The 18064-nt window shown below is 46.7% G+C and overlaps 1 protein-coding gene across 4 annotated transcripts in view; it reads right to left on the bottom strand.

Annotated features, from left to right (window-relative positions):
* Positions 1-18064, bottom strand: part of frmd4a (FERM domain containing 4A) — a 702228-nt gene that overhangs the window by 498259 nt on the left and 185905 nt on the right. Inside the window, exon 1 of one of the 4 annotated variants that reach the window (XM_048553976.2) lies at positions 16137-16620. The exons of the other annotated variants lie outside the window; for them this stretch is intronic. Coding sequence (XP_048409933.1) covers positions 16137-16169 — 33 coding nt within the window. The 5' untranslated portion in view covers positions 16170-16620. Of the gene's footprint in view, positions 1-16136; positions 16621-18064 lie in introns of those variants that run through there. 4 annotated transcript variants of the gene reach the window in all.

The raw sequence follows: 18064 nt of genomic DNA, 5'->3' as shown, positions 1-18064 counted from the left end.
GACATTTCAGATCGCAGTAATGAGATTTGAGACATCCAGTGGTCATGAAAGGTGTGACGGAACCAGAAGCAGTACCACGCTCTCCACTAAAAAATGAAGTACATGCTTGACTTGTAAAGGGAAACTGTTACAAGCAATTTGGTTAATTACAGTTCAACTCATCTACGTTCCCAGAACTGCAATTACTTCTTAAATGATTCCAAGGTTTTCCTTACTCAGAATTCTATTCCAGTTCACTTGACCTGAAGCACCAACTCTTATTTCCCTCCACAGATGTCACCAGATTTGCTGAGGTTTTCCAGCAATTTCTGTTTCTGATTCCATTTCATGCGTGGAACACTCATTCAGAAATACATTTGTGACATTAACCTAAATTGTATAACTTCGTGTCAGTCTTCCTCTGTGCAGGCTTCCAGGTTTATTTCAACTCTACCAGTCTTAAGATTTACTTTTTTCTACACTGTTTCCTATCCGACAGATCCATGTCAGACCACCTCTCTCTGTTACTGAGGCTGCACATTCCTTCCTAAATATTTGGTAACAGGGCTCAATCTGATAATTTCTCATGAAACCACGTCCAGTTCAGAATGTCTCCCGTCTGAGGCTGGGATCAGGAACACACAGTGTGTTCCCTATGGAGCCTGGCCAGAGTCATGTGGCATGGTGGCTAGCACTGTTACGTCACAGTGCTGGGGGCCTGGGTTCAATTCCAACCTCAGGTGACTGCCTGTGAAGGTTTCCACAGGGTCCTGTAGTTTCCTCCCACAATCCAAAGATGTGCAGGTGAGGATAAAATTGTCTATAGTGTGCAGGCGAGGTGGGTAAGCCAATGGAAAATGCAGGGTTATAGGGGAGGGTGGGGTGCTCTTTGGATGGTGAGTATGGGCTGAATGGCCTGCTTCTGTACTAGAGGAATTCTATGAGAATACTCTGGTGTTGCTTTTTAATTCATTCACAGGATGAGCATGTCACTGGCTTAGCCAGCATTTATTGCTCACCTCTAATCGCCCAGAGGGCAGTTAAGAGTCAACCACACTGCTGTGGGTCTGGGGTCCGATGTCAGCCAGACCAGGTAAGGATGGCAGTTTCCTTCCCTAAAGAACATTAGAGAACCAGATTTGTTTTCCCCAACAAGTGATAATGGATTCATGGTCATCATTGGACTCTCACTCATTCCACCATCTGCTGTGACGGGATTCAAGCCCATGAACATTACCTGGGTCTCTGGATTAACAGCCCAGTGGTAATACCACAAGGAAATCATCTCTCCCCATTGTGTTTGACAGCATTAGTGAGAGGACTCAGCCTTCTGTTTACCTTATTGGTTGTTGCCAAGTTTATGACTAGATAAGTCCATGAAACATCTCTCAGTCTCTATCATATCAGTTTCACTTGTTTCAGCACACACACTGCTAAGTCTTACCCTCTCTTACCTTCCTAAGTATGGTACATATACACACAGAGATACAAAAGTTCATCTTCAAATACTTTGCTCATTCACATACTTAGTCTAATTCCTCAAATACCCTCCCCAATTTTGAAGCTGAACTGTGGATCGGATCAATTAACAGAAAGGCTTTTTAAACACATCCACAATCTTTTACCTGTAACAGCTGCAAAACCTTTCAGCATTGAAAGAGAAACAGAGAAGATGACATAAGTGGGAAGTCCCTAAAAATGTGTACAGAAACATCAAAAATTGAGCAGGAATGGGCCATTTGGCCCTTCAAGGCTGCACCAGCATTCAGTATGATCATGGCTGATCATCCAACTCAGTCCCCTGTTCCTGCTTCCTCCCCATAGCCTTTAATCCATTTGGCTCTCAGAACTACATCTAACTCCTTCTTGGAAACATTCAATCTTTTGTCCTCAACTACTTTCTGTGACAGGCTCATCACTCTCTGGGTGAAAACATTTCTCCTCATCTCAGTCCGAAATGAGCTACTCCCTATCCTTAGACTGTGAACCCGGCCCCAGTTCTGCAATTGCCAGTCATTAAGAACCTGAAAGTGCAGGATAATGCATGCCTGCCAAATACAACAAGTGCATTAGCTGCACAGAAGATCCACAAACACACAATGAGTATTCAGAATAAAATACAGCCTACCCTTGGTTACTATCAATATCACTCGTCACATTCAATTTGGTGAGGGTCTCCCCCAGATTAAACTATTTTTGTGGAAATGTGACCCTCTACTGGATACACCTCTGACTCTTTCACGGTGTCAATAAATAGCTCAATGCTCCTGTTGTCTTTGACTCTTTCAGTAACTTGCCAATTCTTAACGATCCGACAACTCTCTGCTGGAACCCACTGAAGGTAACTTCTGCAGCCCTCCAAGAGATGAAAAAGGAGTTAATGCTTCAACACCTACGCTCCATCCCATTTTATATGGATCCACACTACTGCAATCAAATAAGAAGGGTAGTGTAAATCAAGTCATTCCTGACAGGGTTAAACCTTTACTACAGTGGCTGTAATAAAAGATTTGTGTGGCTTCAATTTTGAGCCTGACTACCCTTAACCTTTGAGTTTGAGCCTGATGACACATCTGTGACAGTTTAATTTTCCAAACAAAAGACAACAGGAGAAACCCACTAAAATTTACAATCATTACAACCATTATCAATTCCCACATTATCAATAGGCCCCTAAGTTATCAAGGCTCATTATTTACCATCTTCATTTTGCAACTATGTTGGCTTAAGCAGAAGATGGCAAGAATCAAAAGAATAAAACCATAAGCTAATCTATTCCAGTAGATGTGGTTTGAATTATCTACACTTCCATTCCACTCTGCATCCACCTCTCAGTAATATACATCTTTGCAGAAATTCTTGTATCTGTTGGATGCGCTGCTGTGCTGTAATTAGATTCACAGACTGGACTAAACTCAGTTAGCACAGTTCAAGCATTAATCAAGGCTGCAATGTGAAGCCAGCCTTTTAATGGAGTCCACAATTTCATTACTTGAGATGCCAGCTGGCTGACTTCAGTCAAACAGCCCGTGTACCTTCATTCACTTAATGTGAAGCTAGTAATGGGCACCATTTGCTCTTGATCAAATAGCCCCCAGCTCATAAACTGAAAGGATTATCTCGAAAATCCAAATCCCTCATATCAATGGGCTTTGGCAGGGTTGGCAACCAACCACATCTCATTCTGAGGTAAGCCGAGGTCAAAGGGCTGGGAGCATCAACAGACTGTACTGTGTGGAGGCAGGAACATGTTCCACTATTGGGTGGTCTCAGAGTAACTGATCGAGGCAGCGGGATGAAGGTGGGGGAAAGAGTGGGGGATTGTGGGGAATGAAGAGGCAATCCCACCATGGCCACTAGCCTCCTGTCTCCCTGATTCCCTCCAGTCCCTCTACCTTCTGGGTTCTCTGCTCCCCTCTAATCTTTGCCGACTTCGCCAGAGTCACAGAGTTATACAGCATGGAACCAGGCCCTCTGGCCCAGCTCGTTCCATACATGTACCACCCACTGTGTGAAAAATTTAAATCTTAAATCTTAAATCCCTTTTAAATCTTTCTACTCTCACCTTAAACCTATGCCCCTCTACATTTGGACTCCCCCACTCTGGGGAAAAAGACTGTGGCCATTCACCTTACTGATGCCCCTTACGGTATATCCCCAGTTAAAGCCTCTCCACTGTTGGTGGTCTCGCCTTCAGTGGCCTGGACACCATGCTCCAGATTTTCCTCCCTACCTCTCCACCCTGCTCTCCACCCCCTGCCCCCTCCTGAACATATTCTCTCCCAAACCCACCCCCTCCATGCTCTACCCCCTCCCAAAACTACCTTCTCTACACTGTACCCCTCCCAAACCTAATCTCTCCACCCTCTCCCCCCTCCCGAACTTACCCTCTCCACCCTCTACCCCTCCCGAACACACCCTCTCCACCCTCTACCCCCTCCCAAATCTACCCTCTCCATGCTCTATCCCCTCCCAAATCCACCGTCTCTACCCTCTACCCCTACCAAACACACCCTCTCCAGACATTCCCCCTCCCGAACCTACACTCTCCACACTCTCTCTCCCTCCCAAACCTATCCTCTCCACCCTCTACCCCTCCCAAATCTACTCTCTCCACCCTCTCCTCCTCCTGAATCTACCCTCTCCACCCCACCCCCTCCCGAACCTACTCCGTCCAGCCCCGCTTTCTCCTGAAGTTATCCTCTCCACCCTCTCACTCCTGAACCTACTCTCTCCACTCTCTCTCCCTCCCAAACACACCCTCTCCACCCTATCCCCTACCCGAAACTACTCTCTCCACCTACTTTCTCTCGCGGACCGACCCTCTCCACCCTCTCCCAGTCCCTCCCTATCCTCACCCCCTCCTGAATCTTCCCTTTCCACCCTCTCCCTCTCCCGAGCCTACCCTCTCCACCCCCTCCCGAACCTACTCTTCCACCCTCTCCCCCTACCGAACCAACCCTCTGACCAAGATTTTGGTTGCCTGACTTCACATCTCTTCTGAAATGTCACAGTGTCAGCTTTCATAATGCTCCTGTGAAGTGCCTCAGGACATTCCCCTGCCTTGGGATACAGCCCACAGTCTATCGTATCAAAGCTGGCCTTTTGCTCAAGCCATCCACACGAGTGCTGTCCTATCACTGTTAGCCTAGCCAACACTCTGGGCATAACACTCCAGGATTATTGGTTCAAATCGCCCTCCGGCACATCGTGAAGTTTGGACTGAATAAAATCTGAAATGAGGAAAAGCTAGCCACATGAAGATGACTGCAGTTAGAACGCCCTCCAGTGAAAGAAAACTGCTCCAGTCAATAGGTGACCCACTGCAATGAGACTGACTCTGAACAACCGTCCGAAATAGTCCAGCAAGCTACTCAGTTCTCGGGCAATTAGGGACGGGCAACAATTGCTGGCCTTGTGAGTGACACCCACACCCCATGGAAGAATCAAAGGAAGGGTGGTAATCGTACTGAGGTGATGTTACTGGGCCATCTATCCAGAACCTCAGACAGAGGGGGCATAGCTTTAAATTGAGGGGTGAAAGATATAGGACAGATGTCAGAGGTAGTTTCTTTACTCACAGAGTAGTAAGGGAATGGAACGCTTTGCCTGCAACGGTAGTAGATTCACCAACTTTAGGTACATTTAAGTCGTCATTGGATAAGCATATGGGCGTACATGGAATAGTGTAGGCTATATGGGCTTGAGATTGGTATGACAGGTCGGCACAACATCGAGGGCCATGTGCTGTAATGTTCTATGTAATAGTTCTATGTAATAGTTCTAATGCTCTGGGGAACATGGGTTCAATTCCTTCCCCGCAGCAGATGGTGAAATCTGAATGGGGTAAAATGTGGAATAAACAGCTGGTGACCATGATAACTGTTAATAAAAATAAACCTGTCTGCTTCACAAATGCCTTTCTCCCCCACACAGAATTCTGCCATCCTTGCCCAGCCTGGAATACACGTGACTCCACACCCACAACAACATGGATGGTTCTTAACTGCCCTCTGGGCAATTAGGGACGGGCAATAAGTGCCGTCCCAGCCAGCGATGGCCGTATCCCATGAATTAATTTTTAAAGACCAGGAGCTAGTGGAGTGGTTTGTCAGGTGAGGGTATAACCAGTCTCGCCTGCAGCTCACACAAAAACTGTGAATGATCCCCAGGTGCAGACCAGGAAGCGGGAATAGTGATCAGAGATCTGCAGATGCTGGAGAATCCGAGATAACGAAGTGTGGAGCTGGATGAACACAGCAGGCCAAGCAGCATCTCAGGAGCACAAAAGCTGACGTTTCGGGCCTAGAGCCTTCATCAGAGAGGGGGATGGGGAGAGGGTTCTGGAATAAATAGGGAGCGGGAGACGGACTGAAGGTGAATAGAGGAGAAGATAGGTGGAGAGGAGAGTATAGGTGGGGAGGTGGGGAGGGGATAGGTCAGTCCAGGGAAGACGGACAGGTCAAGGAGGTGGGATGAGGTTAGTAGGTAGGAGATAGAGGTGCGGCTTGAGGTGGGAGGAAGGGATGGGTGAGAGGAAGAACAGGTTAGGGAGGCAGAGACAGGTTGATAATAAAATGTGAAGCTGGATGAACACAGCAGGCCAAGCAGCATCTCAGGAGCACAAAAGCTGACATTTCGGGCCTAGACCCTTCATCAGAGAGGGGGATGGGGAGAGCGTTCTGGAATAAATAGGGAGAGAGGGGGAGGCGGACCGAAGATGGAGAGAAAAGAAGATAGGTGGAGAGAGTATAGGTGGGGAGGTAGGGAGGGGATAGGTCAGTCCAGGAAAGACGGACAGGTCAAGGAGGTGGGATGAGGTTAGTAGGAAGGAGATGGGGGTGCGGCTTGGGGTGGGAGGAAGGGATGGGTGAGAGGAAGAACAGGTTAGGGAGGCAGAGACAGGTTGGACTGGTTTTGGGATGCAATGGGTGGAGGGGAAGAGCTGGGCTGGTTGTGTGGTGCAGTGGGGGGAGGGAACAAACTGGGCTGGTTTTGGGATGCAGTGGGGGAAGGGGAGATTTTGAAACTGGTGAGGTCCACATTGATACCATTGGGCTACAGGGTTCCCAAGCGGAATATGAGTTGCTGTTCCTGCAACCTTCGGGTGGCATCATTGTGGCACTGCAGGAGGCCCATGATGGACATGTCATCTAGAGAATGGGAGGGGAAGTGGAAATGGTTTGTGACTGGGAGGTGCAGTTGTTTGTTGCGAACCGCAGTGTTTACAAGTACCAGCAGGAAGCGAGGGCAAGACAAAGCAGAAGGGAAAACAGCAATGTTCAAGAGAAATCTTTTGTAATCATGTGAAGAACTGATTCCAAGATAACAAAGTGTGAAGCTGGATGAACACAGCAGGCCCAGCAGCATCTCAGGGGCACAAAAGCTGACGTTTCGGGCCTAGACCCTTCATCAGAGAGGGGGATGGGGTGAAGGTTCTGGAATAAATAGGGAGAGAGGGCGAGGTGGACTGAAGATGGAGAGAAAAGAAGATAGGTGGAGAGGAGAGTATAGGTTGATTCCAGTTGGTTTGGGTCCAAACAAAATACTAGCAGATTTTTTAAAAAATGCTCCAGGTGAGGTATAATTAGAATATTTCTACAACCCTCACCATGAACCATACAGCTCAGTGGAAATGCAGTATCAACAACTTTACAGAAACTTACTTCATGCAGCCATGTGAGGTATTTATCATTTTCTCCTCTGCTTAGAGTTCATACATATTAATACAACCATTATGTTCATGCCGCTCTGTAAAAGCACTGAATGTTCGTAGAGAGTTTAGCCTGAGTCTATCACACACTGTATTGTCACAACAATCTCTCTGTTCTTCAAGATCAATTTCATGTTGTCAGCACCCAGCATAGTCTACACCTCAGATTTATTTTCTTCAAAAAATTAACATTTTGATCTTGATATTAAGACTGAAGAGTCACCCACTGGATTTGTCCAACTTGTCGCGAAGAAATTCTCAGGTTTATGAATGAACTGACTGCTCTCATCTAAGCCACAAGGAACGGACTGACCTGGGGGACAAGCTAGGGCTCAGTCAGGGGGGTTTAAAGTTCCAATCCCACTCCAGCAATACTCACTGCTTCATGTTAAAGAGAACACTGAAGGTGCTGCCTTTGTTTAACTGAGCTCCTGCAAACAAACCCATACCCACTATATTGAGGAAGAGCAAAGGAAGCCACAGTCTTCCCTGAATCAATTCCACTGCTCACACTTCTAACATTACATGGGCGAGCGACAGTACTCCATTGCCTGGAAAGTTCTCTGCTTTGTCCTGAGGGAATGAAACTTTGAGAAACTCGGGGCTGGGAACAGCACGGGCAACATTTTGGTCCTTGATCACCATCTGGTGGCCGATGTTGGAAGTGAAGATAATGCATGAGGTCACTTGCCTGAGCCACAGAAATCCCACTGTGCAGAATCAGGCCATTCAGCCCATACCATTCCTCTCCAAAGAGTAACCCACCACTACCACCAATCCCCACAGCCAATCGACCCAAACCCACACATCCTCAGACTGTGGAAGGAAACCCAAACAGACGAGGTGCAAACTCCAAACAGTTGCTTGGGGGTGGAACTGAACCAGGCCCCTGGTGCTGTGAAGTAGCAGTGCTAACCCACTGAGCCAGTGCTCACAACTGATATCCCCACATCAAGCTTGGGAGGCTCAGCGAAACTCAAAACACAGGAGGAACAAACCATCCATATCACCTGGGGAGAAGGAGGGAAGGCGGATACCAGATCAGAAACAATCCAAATGGATTCACACGACTAAAATATCACACTAATCCTGTGTAATAAAATGAGTAGCTTTTTAAAAATCATCTCCCTTGACTAAATTCCTGATATTAACTGTAGTTGCTAATGTAGGTGTGAGCTCTGCTGCAGTAATTCTATACAAACATCTGCACATTACTACATTTTGTAGTTTAATCTTAATATTAGATACATCGACACCAGTTGTCACTCATTCCTGTGACATTTTAATGTTGTGAGCCTGCATTTACACAAGGCCATTAACTTGGCGTGTTAAATACAACACGTGGAAGGAATGAAATCCTCCAGTAATCAGGAACAAACGTTGTTTTATTTACACAAAGTTTGGTCCGTTTTCTTGCCCTGTCAGGTCAGATGTTCTCAGTGAAGAAGAGGATATATCCAATTAGAGCCAGGAGCCATGGCCCCTAAACCTGCTCTCTAATCAATAAGTTGATAGTTGGTCTATTTGTGTTTCCAATTCCTAACCACTCACCCCCCACCAATAATCAATTCTGACCAAACTATCCATCGCTACCTCCAAGATATTCAGTGACTCTGTCTCCAATCCTTTGAGGCAGAACCCTCTGAGAACAAACAGACTCCTCTCGTCCAAAGTCAGTTCCCAGGCATCAGGTAAAATAGTTTTCAAACATGCCACTGCATTAGCTCAGGATCAATATCCCCACATCACAATGATTCAACTTAAAGCAATGTGACAGCTGTAGGAACAGACTGCGGTGTTCCAGGCTGTGGGAGGGGAGGGCCCTGACTATGGATGCTGGGGAGGCACAGACTGGGGTTGAACTTCTGGGGGAACAAGGTCATTGGGTCAATAGTTTGGAGAGTTTGGCATGTGTGAGTGGGAGGAAGAGGAGAGGACAGATTATGAAAGAGGAGCACAGGGCTGTTCCAGACTTGGGAGGGCTGTGACATGGAAGGGGGCAGGGAATGGAGATCAGATTCTACTACTGCTGCTGGAGTGTGGAATGGCAGGCTATGGAAGCACCGGACAAGGCAGAAAGGATCAGGGATGTGAAGATGGAAGATGGGGACCTGGTGTTCCATGTCCTCTGTGATGGTAGGGAGCAAGGTCATAGGGAGTGAGGGTTGTAGGGAGTGAGTGGGTCGCAAGGAGCGAGAGTCGTGGGGAGTGAGGATTGGAGGGAGTGAGAATCATAGGGAGCGAATGAGTTGTAGGCAGTGAATGGGCTGTAGGGATTGAGTGAGTCGTAGGGAGTGAGAGGTCATAGGGAGTGGGTCAGTTGGAGGGATTGAGGGGTCTTAGGGAGTGAGTGGGTTGTAGCGACTTGGGTCAGAGGGAGCAAGATTCATATGGAGCAAGGGTCATGGGGCTTGAGTATTATAGGTAATGCTGGTCATAGGGAATGAGGGTCATAGGGAATGAGGGTTGTAAGGAGTGAATGGGTCAGAGTGTGAAGGTTGTAGGGAGTGAGTAGGTCTAAGGAGCAACAGGTTGTAGAGGGTGAGGAGTTGTAGGGAGTGAGAGGTCACAGTAACTGAGTGGGTTGTAAGATGCAAGGGTCATAGAGAGCGAGGGTCATAGGGAGCGAGGGATAAGCAGCAAAGGCTGTAGGGAGTGAGTAGGTCGTAAGGACCAAGGGTCTTTGGGACTGAATGGGTCGTGGGAGTGAGGGTTGTAGGGAGTGAGTGGGTCGCAAGGAGCGACGGTCGTGGGGAGTGAGGATTGGAGGGAGTGAGAATCATAGGGAGTGAGGTTCATAGGGACCGAGTGGGTCATAAGGAACAAGGATCATAGGAGTGAGTAGTTGTAGGGAATGAGGGTCATAGGGACTGAGTGGGTCATAAGGAGCAAGGATTGTAGGGAGTGAGTGGTCCTAAGGAGCAATGAGAACAATGGCAAGGGTTGTGTGAGGAATAGTGAGGAACAGGTGATTGGGAATGAGATCTGTGAGGCTTGGAATGAGAGAGTAGCATCTGGATGGAGCTATCTGTTGCTAATCTGGGCGAGTTTGGGGCATGAAGGAGAACCCTAATTAAAATAGGGAATTGGCTAAAATCTTCAGCCTCATGGGGCACTGCATTCTTCACACTGCTCTGCTTAGCCTGGAGTCACAGAACATCTATTTCTGACTGTACAAAAAACGTTCTGACTGTAGCCAGCAGCAACAAGTTAAACACCGAGTTCAGTCCAGGGTGTGAAGGTTGGGATCAGGAGCAGAGGGTCTGAGCTCTCAGAAATGACAGGCATCAAGTGAAACAATGAGGACTCAAGTAATATGAATGGAAAGTGTCAAAACCTCACCTGCCTGGACCAAGGTAAACAGCTGAATTTAATAGATTATCAGCTGACCTCCAAGGATGAGTCAGAAGACAGCTGTTCAACACGAGAAGTGTTTTCAATATAATAGCACTTACAGTAAGACTATCCAATGTGTTAAACTATTAATATAGCAAAAAACATTCTGGGTTTAACGTGTATGCGCTACACACAGCTGATTAATCGAATGGCATTGAGCAAAGCAGGTTTGATAGGAAGCCAGACACCTGAACCATCAACTTTTAGAGTTAACTTCATGAACTGAGAGAGAACAGTGTCATGAAGATAATGTCAGAGATAGTGGGAACTGCAGATGCTGGAGAATTCCAAGATAATAAAATGTGAGGCTGGATGAACACAGCAGGCCAAGCAGCATCTCAGGAGCACTAAAGCTGACGTTTCGGGCCTAGACCCTTCATCAGAAAGGCTCTGATGAAGGGTCTAGGCCCGAAACGTCAGCTTTTGTACTCCTGAGATGCTGCTTGGCCTGCTGTGTTCATCCAGCCTCACATTTTATTATCATGAAGATAATGGTCAGGTTGTCAGCTTAACAGCGGGAATAGCCCCCAGGCAGAACACTGCCGAATGTGCAAATTCAAGGCACTACATGTCGTACCAGACAAACTCCACTCCTATGCGACAATACTAAGAATCTCAGCGCCTCAGATCATTAAAGGAATTGATGGGATTGTTGGAGAGGAACACTTTCTTCTGGTTGTGTGGGAGTGGGGCACAGTTTAGGGGAAGTCCTCGAGAAACAAATATGACGTTAAGATTATAGTCAGGCTGTTCCAGCAATGCATCAGAAAGCTCCCCCTCTCGCAATGGAGAGTAGAAATCTGGAATTCTCTCTGGTTATAGAGGGTTCGGGGCGAATATAAAAACTGAAATAGACTGATGAGTGAGGATGAAGATATTGAAGGAAACAAGGCAGGTAATTTTGCGAAAGATATTGCATATTGCCTCAGAGTTAGCCTGCTTTTTACAGGCATACTCACGAGATCATCACTGCATCATATGCAGAGACCTAAGGATAGAAAGATCTCAGACTCCATCTTATCTTTGATCACTTGAAGCATGACACGCGAATGGAATCCTGCTCCTCTGTTGTAACCAGATGGATTAAGATTAGCCCATACATGTACATGCCCCAGGAATATAATATGGATCAATAATAGTTAGTTGCAGTGTACGTTGGATTCTTCAATGCCACGGTTCCAAGCCTTACATTACAGAAGAAGGTAAAACACTCTCAAGGGCAAACCCACAACAGGAAGTTCAGTGATATAAGAGGGGCTGAATGGCCTCCACCTAGTCCTGTGTTCCTAAAGGCTATGAATGTTAATGGCAACAAGATGCTTTTCAAAAACTAGTTTTCGTGTGAGAGTTGCTGTGTCAGAACTGAACAAGTTTCCCTCAAAACAATTTCACTCCAGCTTTTCCAAAACAAGCAGTTTCAGCGTCAGGAAGCTACGAACTGATATGACACAGCCTCTCTGCTATTAGATAAGAAGATTTTGTAAGGAGGTAGGTGTAGGGTAATTATTAAGATGCGCTCTTACAAAGCAGTTTACCATTTTCTTTCAGTTAAAGGCACGCTTAAAAGGACATTTGCAACTCCACATCACCACCTCTCCCCGCCAGTGGAATTCAAAATAAATCTTCGGAAACAAAAGCCCTTGTTGGAATTACATGTTGCAAACACCCTGGTGAAAAATACAGCACTGAACTCATTCTACTGTCACATTAATGCTCAGCTGTTAGCAATGGTTACATTGAGAAAAGTAGCCCCCAATCAGCAAAGAGTTAATTTTAACTTAATCTTAAACACACAGCTAAGGGAGCTTCTTTTACAGTGCATTTAATCTCTGTCCAGTTTTATTGCTCAATGAAAAGCTGGCTTAGGGTCACCAGCAATATTTCAATAAGGTTATATTGCCAGAATTTCACAAAGCACAGAGAGTCTGGGAATCACACAGTCCTATAGCTTACTGCTCAAACCGATGACAGGTCATGGCTTTATAACTGCTGCTTTGGTGTGTGAATTGATCAGAGTGTTCCTGACATTGTGCCCATACAGCTTGCCACATTGGCTATTTAAACCTGCTCCTATAACTTGTGCAATTCACCATTCCAGCAGTCTGCTGTCTAACAGTAACTCTGCAGTAACAATTCTCATGAAAGGAAGTCACCAGGTGCCTCACACAAAACATTAATCATTCGAGGGATCTGCTGTCAAAATCCTTCACTTTTTTTTCACGCAAACAAAAGTGTGCTTCCACTCCATCTGCATATTTTCAAAATACTGAAAACCCAAAACAGAATTTACACCAGGTATAACATGGCTATACACCCTGGCCTGAAAGCAAACCAGGTACCACAGCCACATCACCTTCCTCAGCACCTGCCTCTTCCTCTCACCCATCCCTTCCTCCCACACCAAGCCGCACCCCCAGCTACCTACTAACCTCATCCCACCTCCTTGACCTGTCCGTCTTCCCTGGACTGACCTATCCCCTCCCTACCTCCCCACCTATACTCTCTCCACCTATCTTCTTTACTCTCCATCTTCGGTCCGCCTCCCCCTCTCTCCCTATTTATTCCAGCTCCCTCTCCCCATCCCCCTCTCTGATGAAGGGTCTAGGCCCAAAACGTCAGCTTTTGTGCTCCTGAGATGCTGCTTGGCCTGCTGTGTTCATCCAGCCTCACATTTTATTATCTTGGAATTCTCCAGCATCTGCAGTTCCCATTATCTCTGCTACTATTTTAACCTCACTGCGAAGCCTCTTCCAGGGATGCCTAACCTGAAGAAGTTACCCTCCTCCCTCCGGACCAACCTCAGGGAATCTCTCTCCCATTGCAACTCTCTTGTAATCTCTTCGGCCTTGAAACTGCTCGACCATGTCCTGAAGCAAACCAGGTACCACAGCCACATCACCTGCCTCTTCCTCTCACCCATCCCTTCCTCCCACACCAAGCCGCACCCCCAGCTACCTACTAACCTCATCCCACCTCCTTGACCTGTCCGTCTTCCCTGGACTGACCTATCCCCTCCCTACCTCCCCACCTATACTCTCTCCACCTATCTTCTTTACTCTCCATCTTCGGTCCGCCTCCCCCTCTCTCCCTATTTATTCCAGCTCCCTCTCCCCATCCCCCTCTCTGATGAAGGGTCTAGGCCCGAAACGTCAGCTTTTGTGCTCCTGAGATGCTGCCTGGCCTGCTGTGTTCATCCAGCCTCACATTTTATTATCTTGGTATACACCCTGGCTGTTGGAATTCAGTGCAGTGTCTCCAGGCATCACCACAGGAAACTTGTGTAGGTGCAGCACAGACAGACTGTGTGTGTGTGCGTGCGTGCGTGCGTGCGTGCGTGCGTGCGTGTGTGTGTGTGTGTGCATGCGTGTATGTGGGGAGATGTGTGTGGCAGGGTTGTGTGCAAATGTGTGTGTTTGTGAGTGGGTATGTCCATGTGTATGTGTGGGTTTGTGTGTCTGTGGGTGCGTGTGTCTGCCTGTGTATGTCTGTGCGCATTGTGTTTGTATGGGTTTGTTTGTGTCTGCTCATAGAACATAGAACAGCACAGCACAGTACAAGCCCTTCAGCCCACGATGTTGTGTCAAACTTTTACCCTAAGCCTAAGGTCTTTCTAACCTCCACCCCTACCTTACACTATCATCCGTATGCCTATGTAATAGCCACTTAAATCCCCTAATAAGGCCGACTTCACTACCCTCTCTGGCATTGCATTTCACGCACCTACCACTCTCTGAGTAAAGAACCTACCTCTGACATCTTCCCTATATCTCCCTCCACTCGCTTTAAAACTATGCCCCCTTGTAATAGATACCTCCACCCTAGGAAAAAGTCTCTGGCTGTCCACTTTATCTATACCTCTGATCATTTTGTACACCTCTATCAAGTCACGTCTCATTCTTCATCGTTCTAAAGAGAAAAACCTTAGCTCTCTCAACCTTTCCTCAGAAGATCTTCCCTCCATTCCAGGCAACATCCTGGTAAATCTCCTCTGCACCTTTTCTAAGACTTCCACATCTTTCTTGTAATGAGGCGACCAGAACTGGACACAATATTCCTGATGTGGCCGAACCAGGCTTTTGTATAGCTAGAGCATAACTTCATGGCTCTTGAACTCAATTCCTCTATTAATAAAAGCTAACACACCATACACCTTCTTAACAACTCTATCCACCTGGGTGGCAGCTTTCAGGGAACTGTGGACATGAGCCCCAAGATCCCACTGCTCCTCCACACTGCCAAGAATCTTCCCATTAACCCTGTATTCTACTTTCAAGTTTGTCCTTCCAAAATGAATCACCCCACAATTTTCAGGGTTAAACACCATCTGCCACTTCTCAGCCCAGCTCTGCATCCTTTCAATGTCCCTTTGTAACCTAGAACAGCCCTGCGCACTGTCTGCAACTCAACCCAACTTCGTATTGTCCTCAGCATGTCTGTCTATTTGAGTATGTGTGGGTATCTGTGTCTGAGGGTACATGTGCGGGTTTGTGTGTGTGTGTGTGTGTGTCTCTCTCTCTCTCTGTGAGCCTGTGTGTGCGCGCATGGGCCTGTACATGTGTCTCTGTGGGCTTGTGCATGTAGGTGTCTGTCTGTGGGTGTTAGGCATGTGCGTGTGCTTTTGTGTTAGTGTTTGCATGTGCATACATGTGTGTATTCTATGTGTTCCTGCACATACATACATCTGTGTGTGTGTTTTATACCTGAGTGTCTTTGCCAAGTAATAATTTTTCCAAACACCATTCCCAAATCACGAGCCTTCCACGTTCTGCACAGGAGACTCCAACAGTTCATTCCCGAGGGATTGTGAAAGAATAAAATCCCTGCTTTATAAAACAACATCTTATAAGCACACTGGCAGTCTTATAGAAATCGAACCTTCAGAAACAATTTTCAGGACACTGAGCAATGATTGTCTGTTGGTGTTACTACCTGTCTACTGCTGGACAGAAATGTGTGAACAGAAAGATAATCACTGCTCTAGGTCCTGTCCTCTGCCTCAGTTTCTAGTTTTTACATTTATTCCTCCTAACAGAATATTTTCCAATAAAACAAATTGCTCTGTAGGACTCGAGTCTCTCTGCATCTTTTCTGAAACGACCATAAAGAAGGCTATTCATTGGCAGTATTGTTAATGAATTCCTCCAATGTCCCGGTTTCTCTACCTGCCCCCCGCACCCTCCTGCAGCTTGGTGCCTTGCAACCTGAAGAAATGAAGCTGGCTGTACAGTTTCCCATTTGATCAGTGACAGACATCGCTACCAGGCTATTCACAGCTGAAATAAAAAGCAAGTTTAAAAATGGCTGGTGTTTGCTAAGAAACCCTCTCCTCTTCCACTCATGGTGCGACAATATTCTCTCCACACACTCTTTAGACAATAATGTTCTGCTAAAATGTGATACTACCACAGACAAGAGAAACAGAGAGACAGAGAGAGACAGACAGCACAGTCTGGGAAAACAAAAGCTGAAACAGTACTCCCAGCGCTAACACAGCCTGCCCCTCTCCCCACAGGGCTCCATTCTTATTTAAAAGGAAAGATTTGCTTACCTTGGTACGCATTGGAGAGAGAAGTCCTTCCATTTCTGTTTTAGCTTCATAACACTACCCTCTGCCTGGGTGTCTGCCTTATGTTTTCAGGCATCCCACGTTAAACAAGGCCACACGAACTGCAGTGTGATCTTCTCCATAACAACCTGCCCAAGTTGGATCGGCAGCACTGCACGCACACAGCTAGTTCCTCCCCGAGTCTCTCTCTCTCTCTCTCTCTCTCTGTTCCTCTGTGGAAAATGCCTGGAGCCAGGTTCGCTCCAAGCTTCACTGACAAATGATGCCCATCTCAGGCACTGCATCCAACACAGGGGCAAGTGTTCTCATCCACACTGCTGCTGCGAGGTCACAGGGGGTGACTGAAAGGTGCTTACTTTGCACCTTTGATTATATTGATGATGAAAGGGTTTTTACAAGCTCCAGCAATTTTATCCCCACCCCGTATCACTCACAGGTTCATGCATGTGTTTCCCAGACATTCAGATCTATTACAAAGCACACATCATGTGCTCTCGCTTGTGTTCTTTGTAAAACACACTCCCCCAGTTCCCTCGAAGCTGTTCTCCCTTCACCTCCTGCCCAGGCAAAAACATTTCCTTCTATTTTAAGCAGCTGAAAGCAGCCTTCTTCCTACTGTCACCGAATGTGGAGACCTGCCACACCAGGACAATTTACATTTATTGAACATAATGCAACAACTCGACAAACAACATGTCATCTGAGTTTCATCAGACAAAACCTGACACATAGCCAGCCAAGGACAGATCAAAGATAAACTTAAAGGCCAAAACTTAAAGACAGCTTACAAGAGGGAGACTTGCATTTATACAGCACCTTCCACGTCCACCAGATGTTCCAGAGCATTGGTCAGTGTTCTAATGCAGGTAACTCAGCAGCCAACTTGTGCAGCGCAAACTGCCACACCTTGCAAATGTTCATGACCCAGACCATCTAACAGATGTGGATTCAAGGATAACTATTAGCCCCCTGACACCAGGGGTAAGGAAGTTCTTCAGGGAGGAAAGAGAAGCAGAGAGATGTCTAGGTTCAGCAGAGGAATTTCAGAGCTGAGAATCCATGCAGTTGATAGCACAGACGCTAAACTTGCACTGATTAAAATTCCGGATGTCTAAACATGACTGTTCCCACACAATCAAAACAGAACACCGCGTGGAAATTGGGAATTTCACCTTTATTCCTAGCTGAAATGTCCAGCAGTCGTTTTGTGAAGATGCAAACCAGATGTTAATCTTTATTCAATTGTGGGTTTATGCAGAAAGTGAGGCATTACTAGGCTTCATACGTACACAATCGATGTCCCTCCCCATTCACTTGAGCCTACAACCTGTGGACAACAGGCCTTAACTTGCACAATTAACCAATTGCTATTTTCTATGTTTCCTATCCCCTGGTTTCAAGAGACGAATATTTATTCTTGAATCCACATCCACTGGATGATCCGGGCATGTACATTTGGAGAGGGAAGTGTGCAGTGGGACCTGGGTGTCCTTGTGCACCAGTTGCTGAAGGTAAGCATGTAGGTGCAACAGGCAGTAAAGAAGGCAAATAGTACGTTGGCCTTCATTGTGAGAGGCTTTGTGTACAGGAGCAGGGATGTGCTGGTGCAGTTATGCAGGGCTTCAGTGAGACTACAGCTGGGATATTGTGTTCAGTTTTGGTCTCCTTTTCTGAGGAAGGATGCTCTTGCTCTTAAGGGAGTGCAGCAAAGGTTTACCAGGCTGATTCCAGGGATGGCAGGTCTGACATATGAGGAGAGATTGACTAGGCTGGGATTGTTTTTGCTGGAGTTCAGATGCATGAGGGGGGTTCTCATAAAGACTTATAAAATTCTAACAGGACTCGACAGGGTAGATGCAGGAAGCATGTTCCCGATGGTGGGTGCCTCCAGAACCAGGGGGCACAGTACA

This window comes from Stegostoma tigrinum, chromosome 25 (genome assembly GCF_030684315.1).
Source record: "Stegostoma tigrinum isolate sSteTig4 chromosome 25, sSteTig4.hap1, whole genome shotgun sequence".
NCBI classification, from domain to species: domain Eukaryota; kingdom Metazoa; phylum Chordata; class Chondrichthyes; order Orectolobiformes; family Stegostomatidae; genus Stegostoma; species Stegostoma tigrinum.
This window is presented reverse-complemented; position numbering and strand designations above follow the sequence as displayed.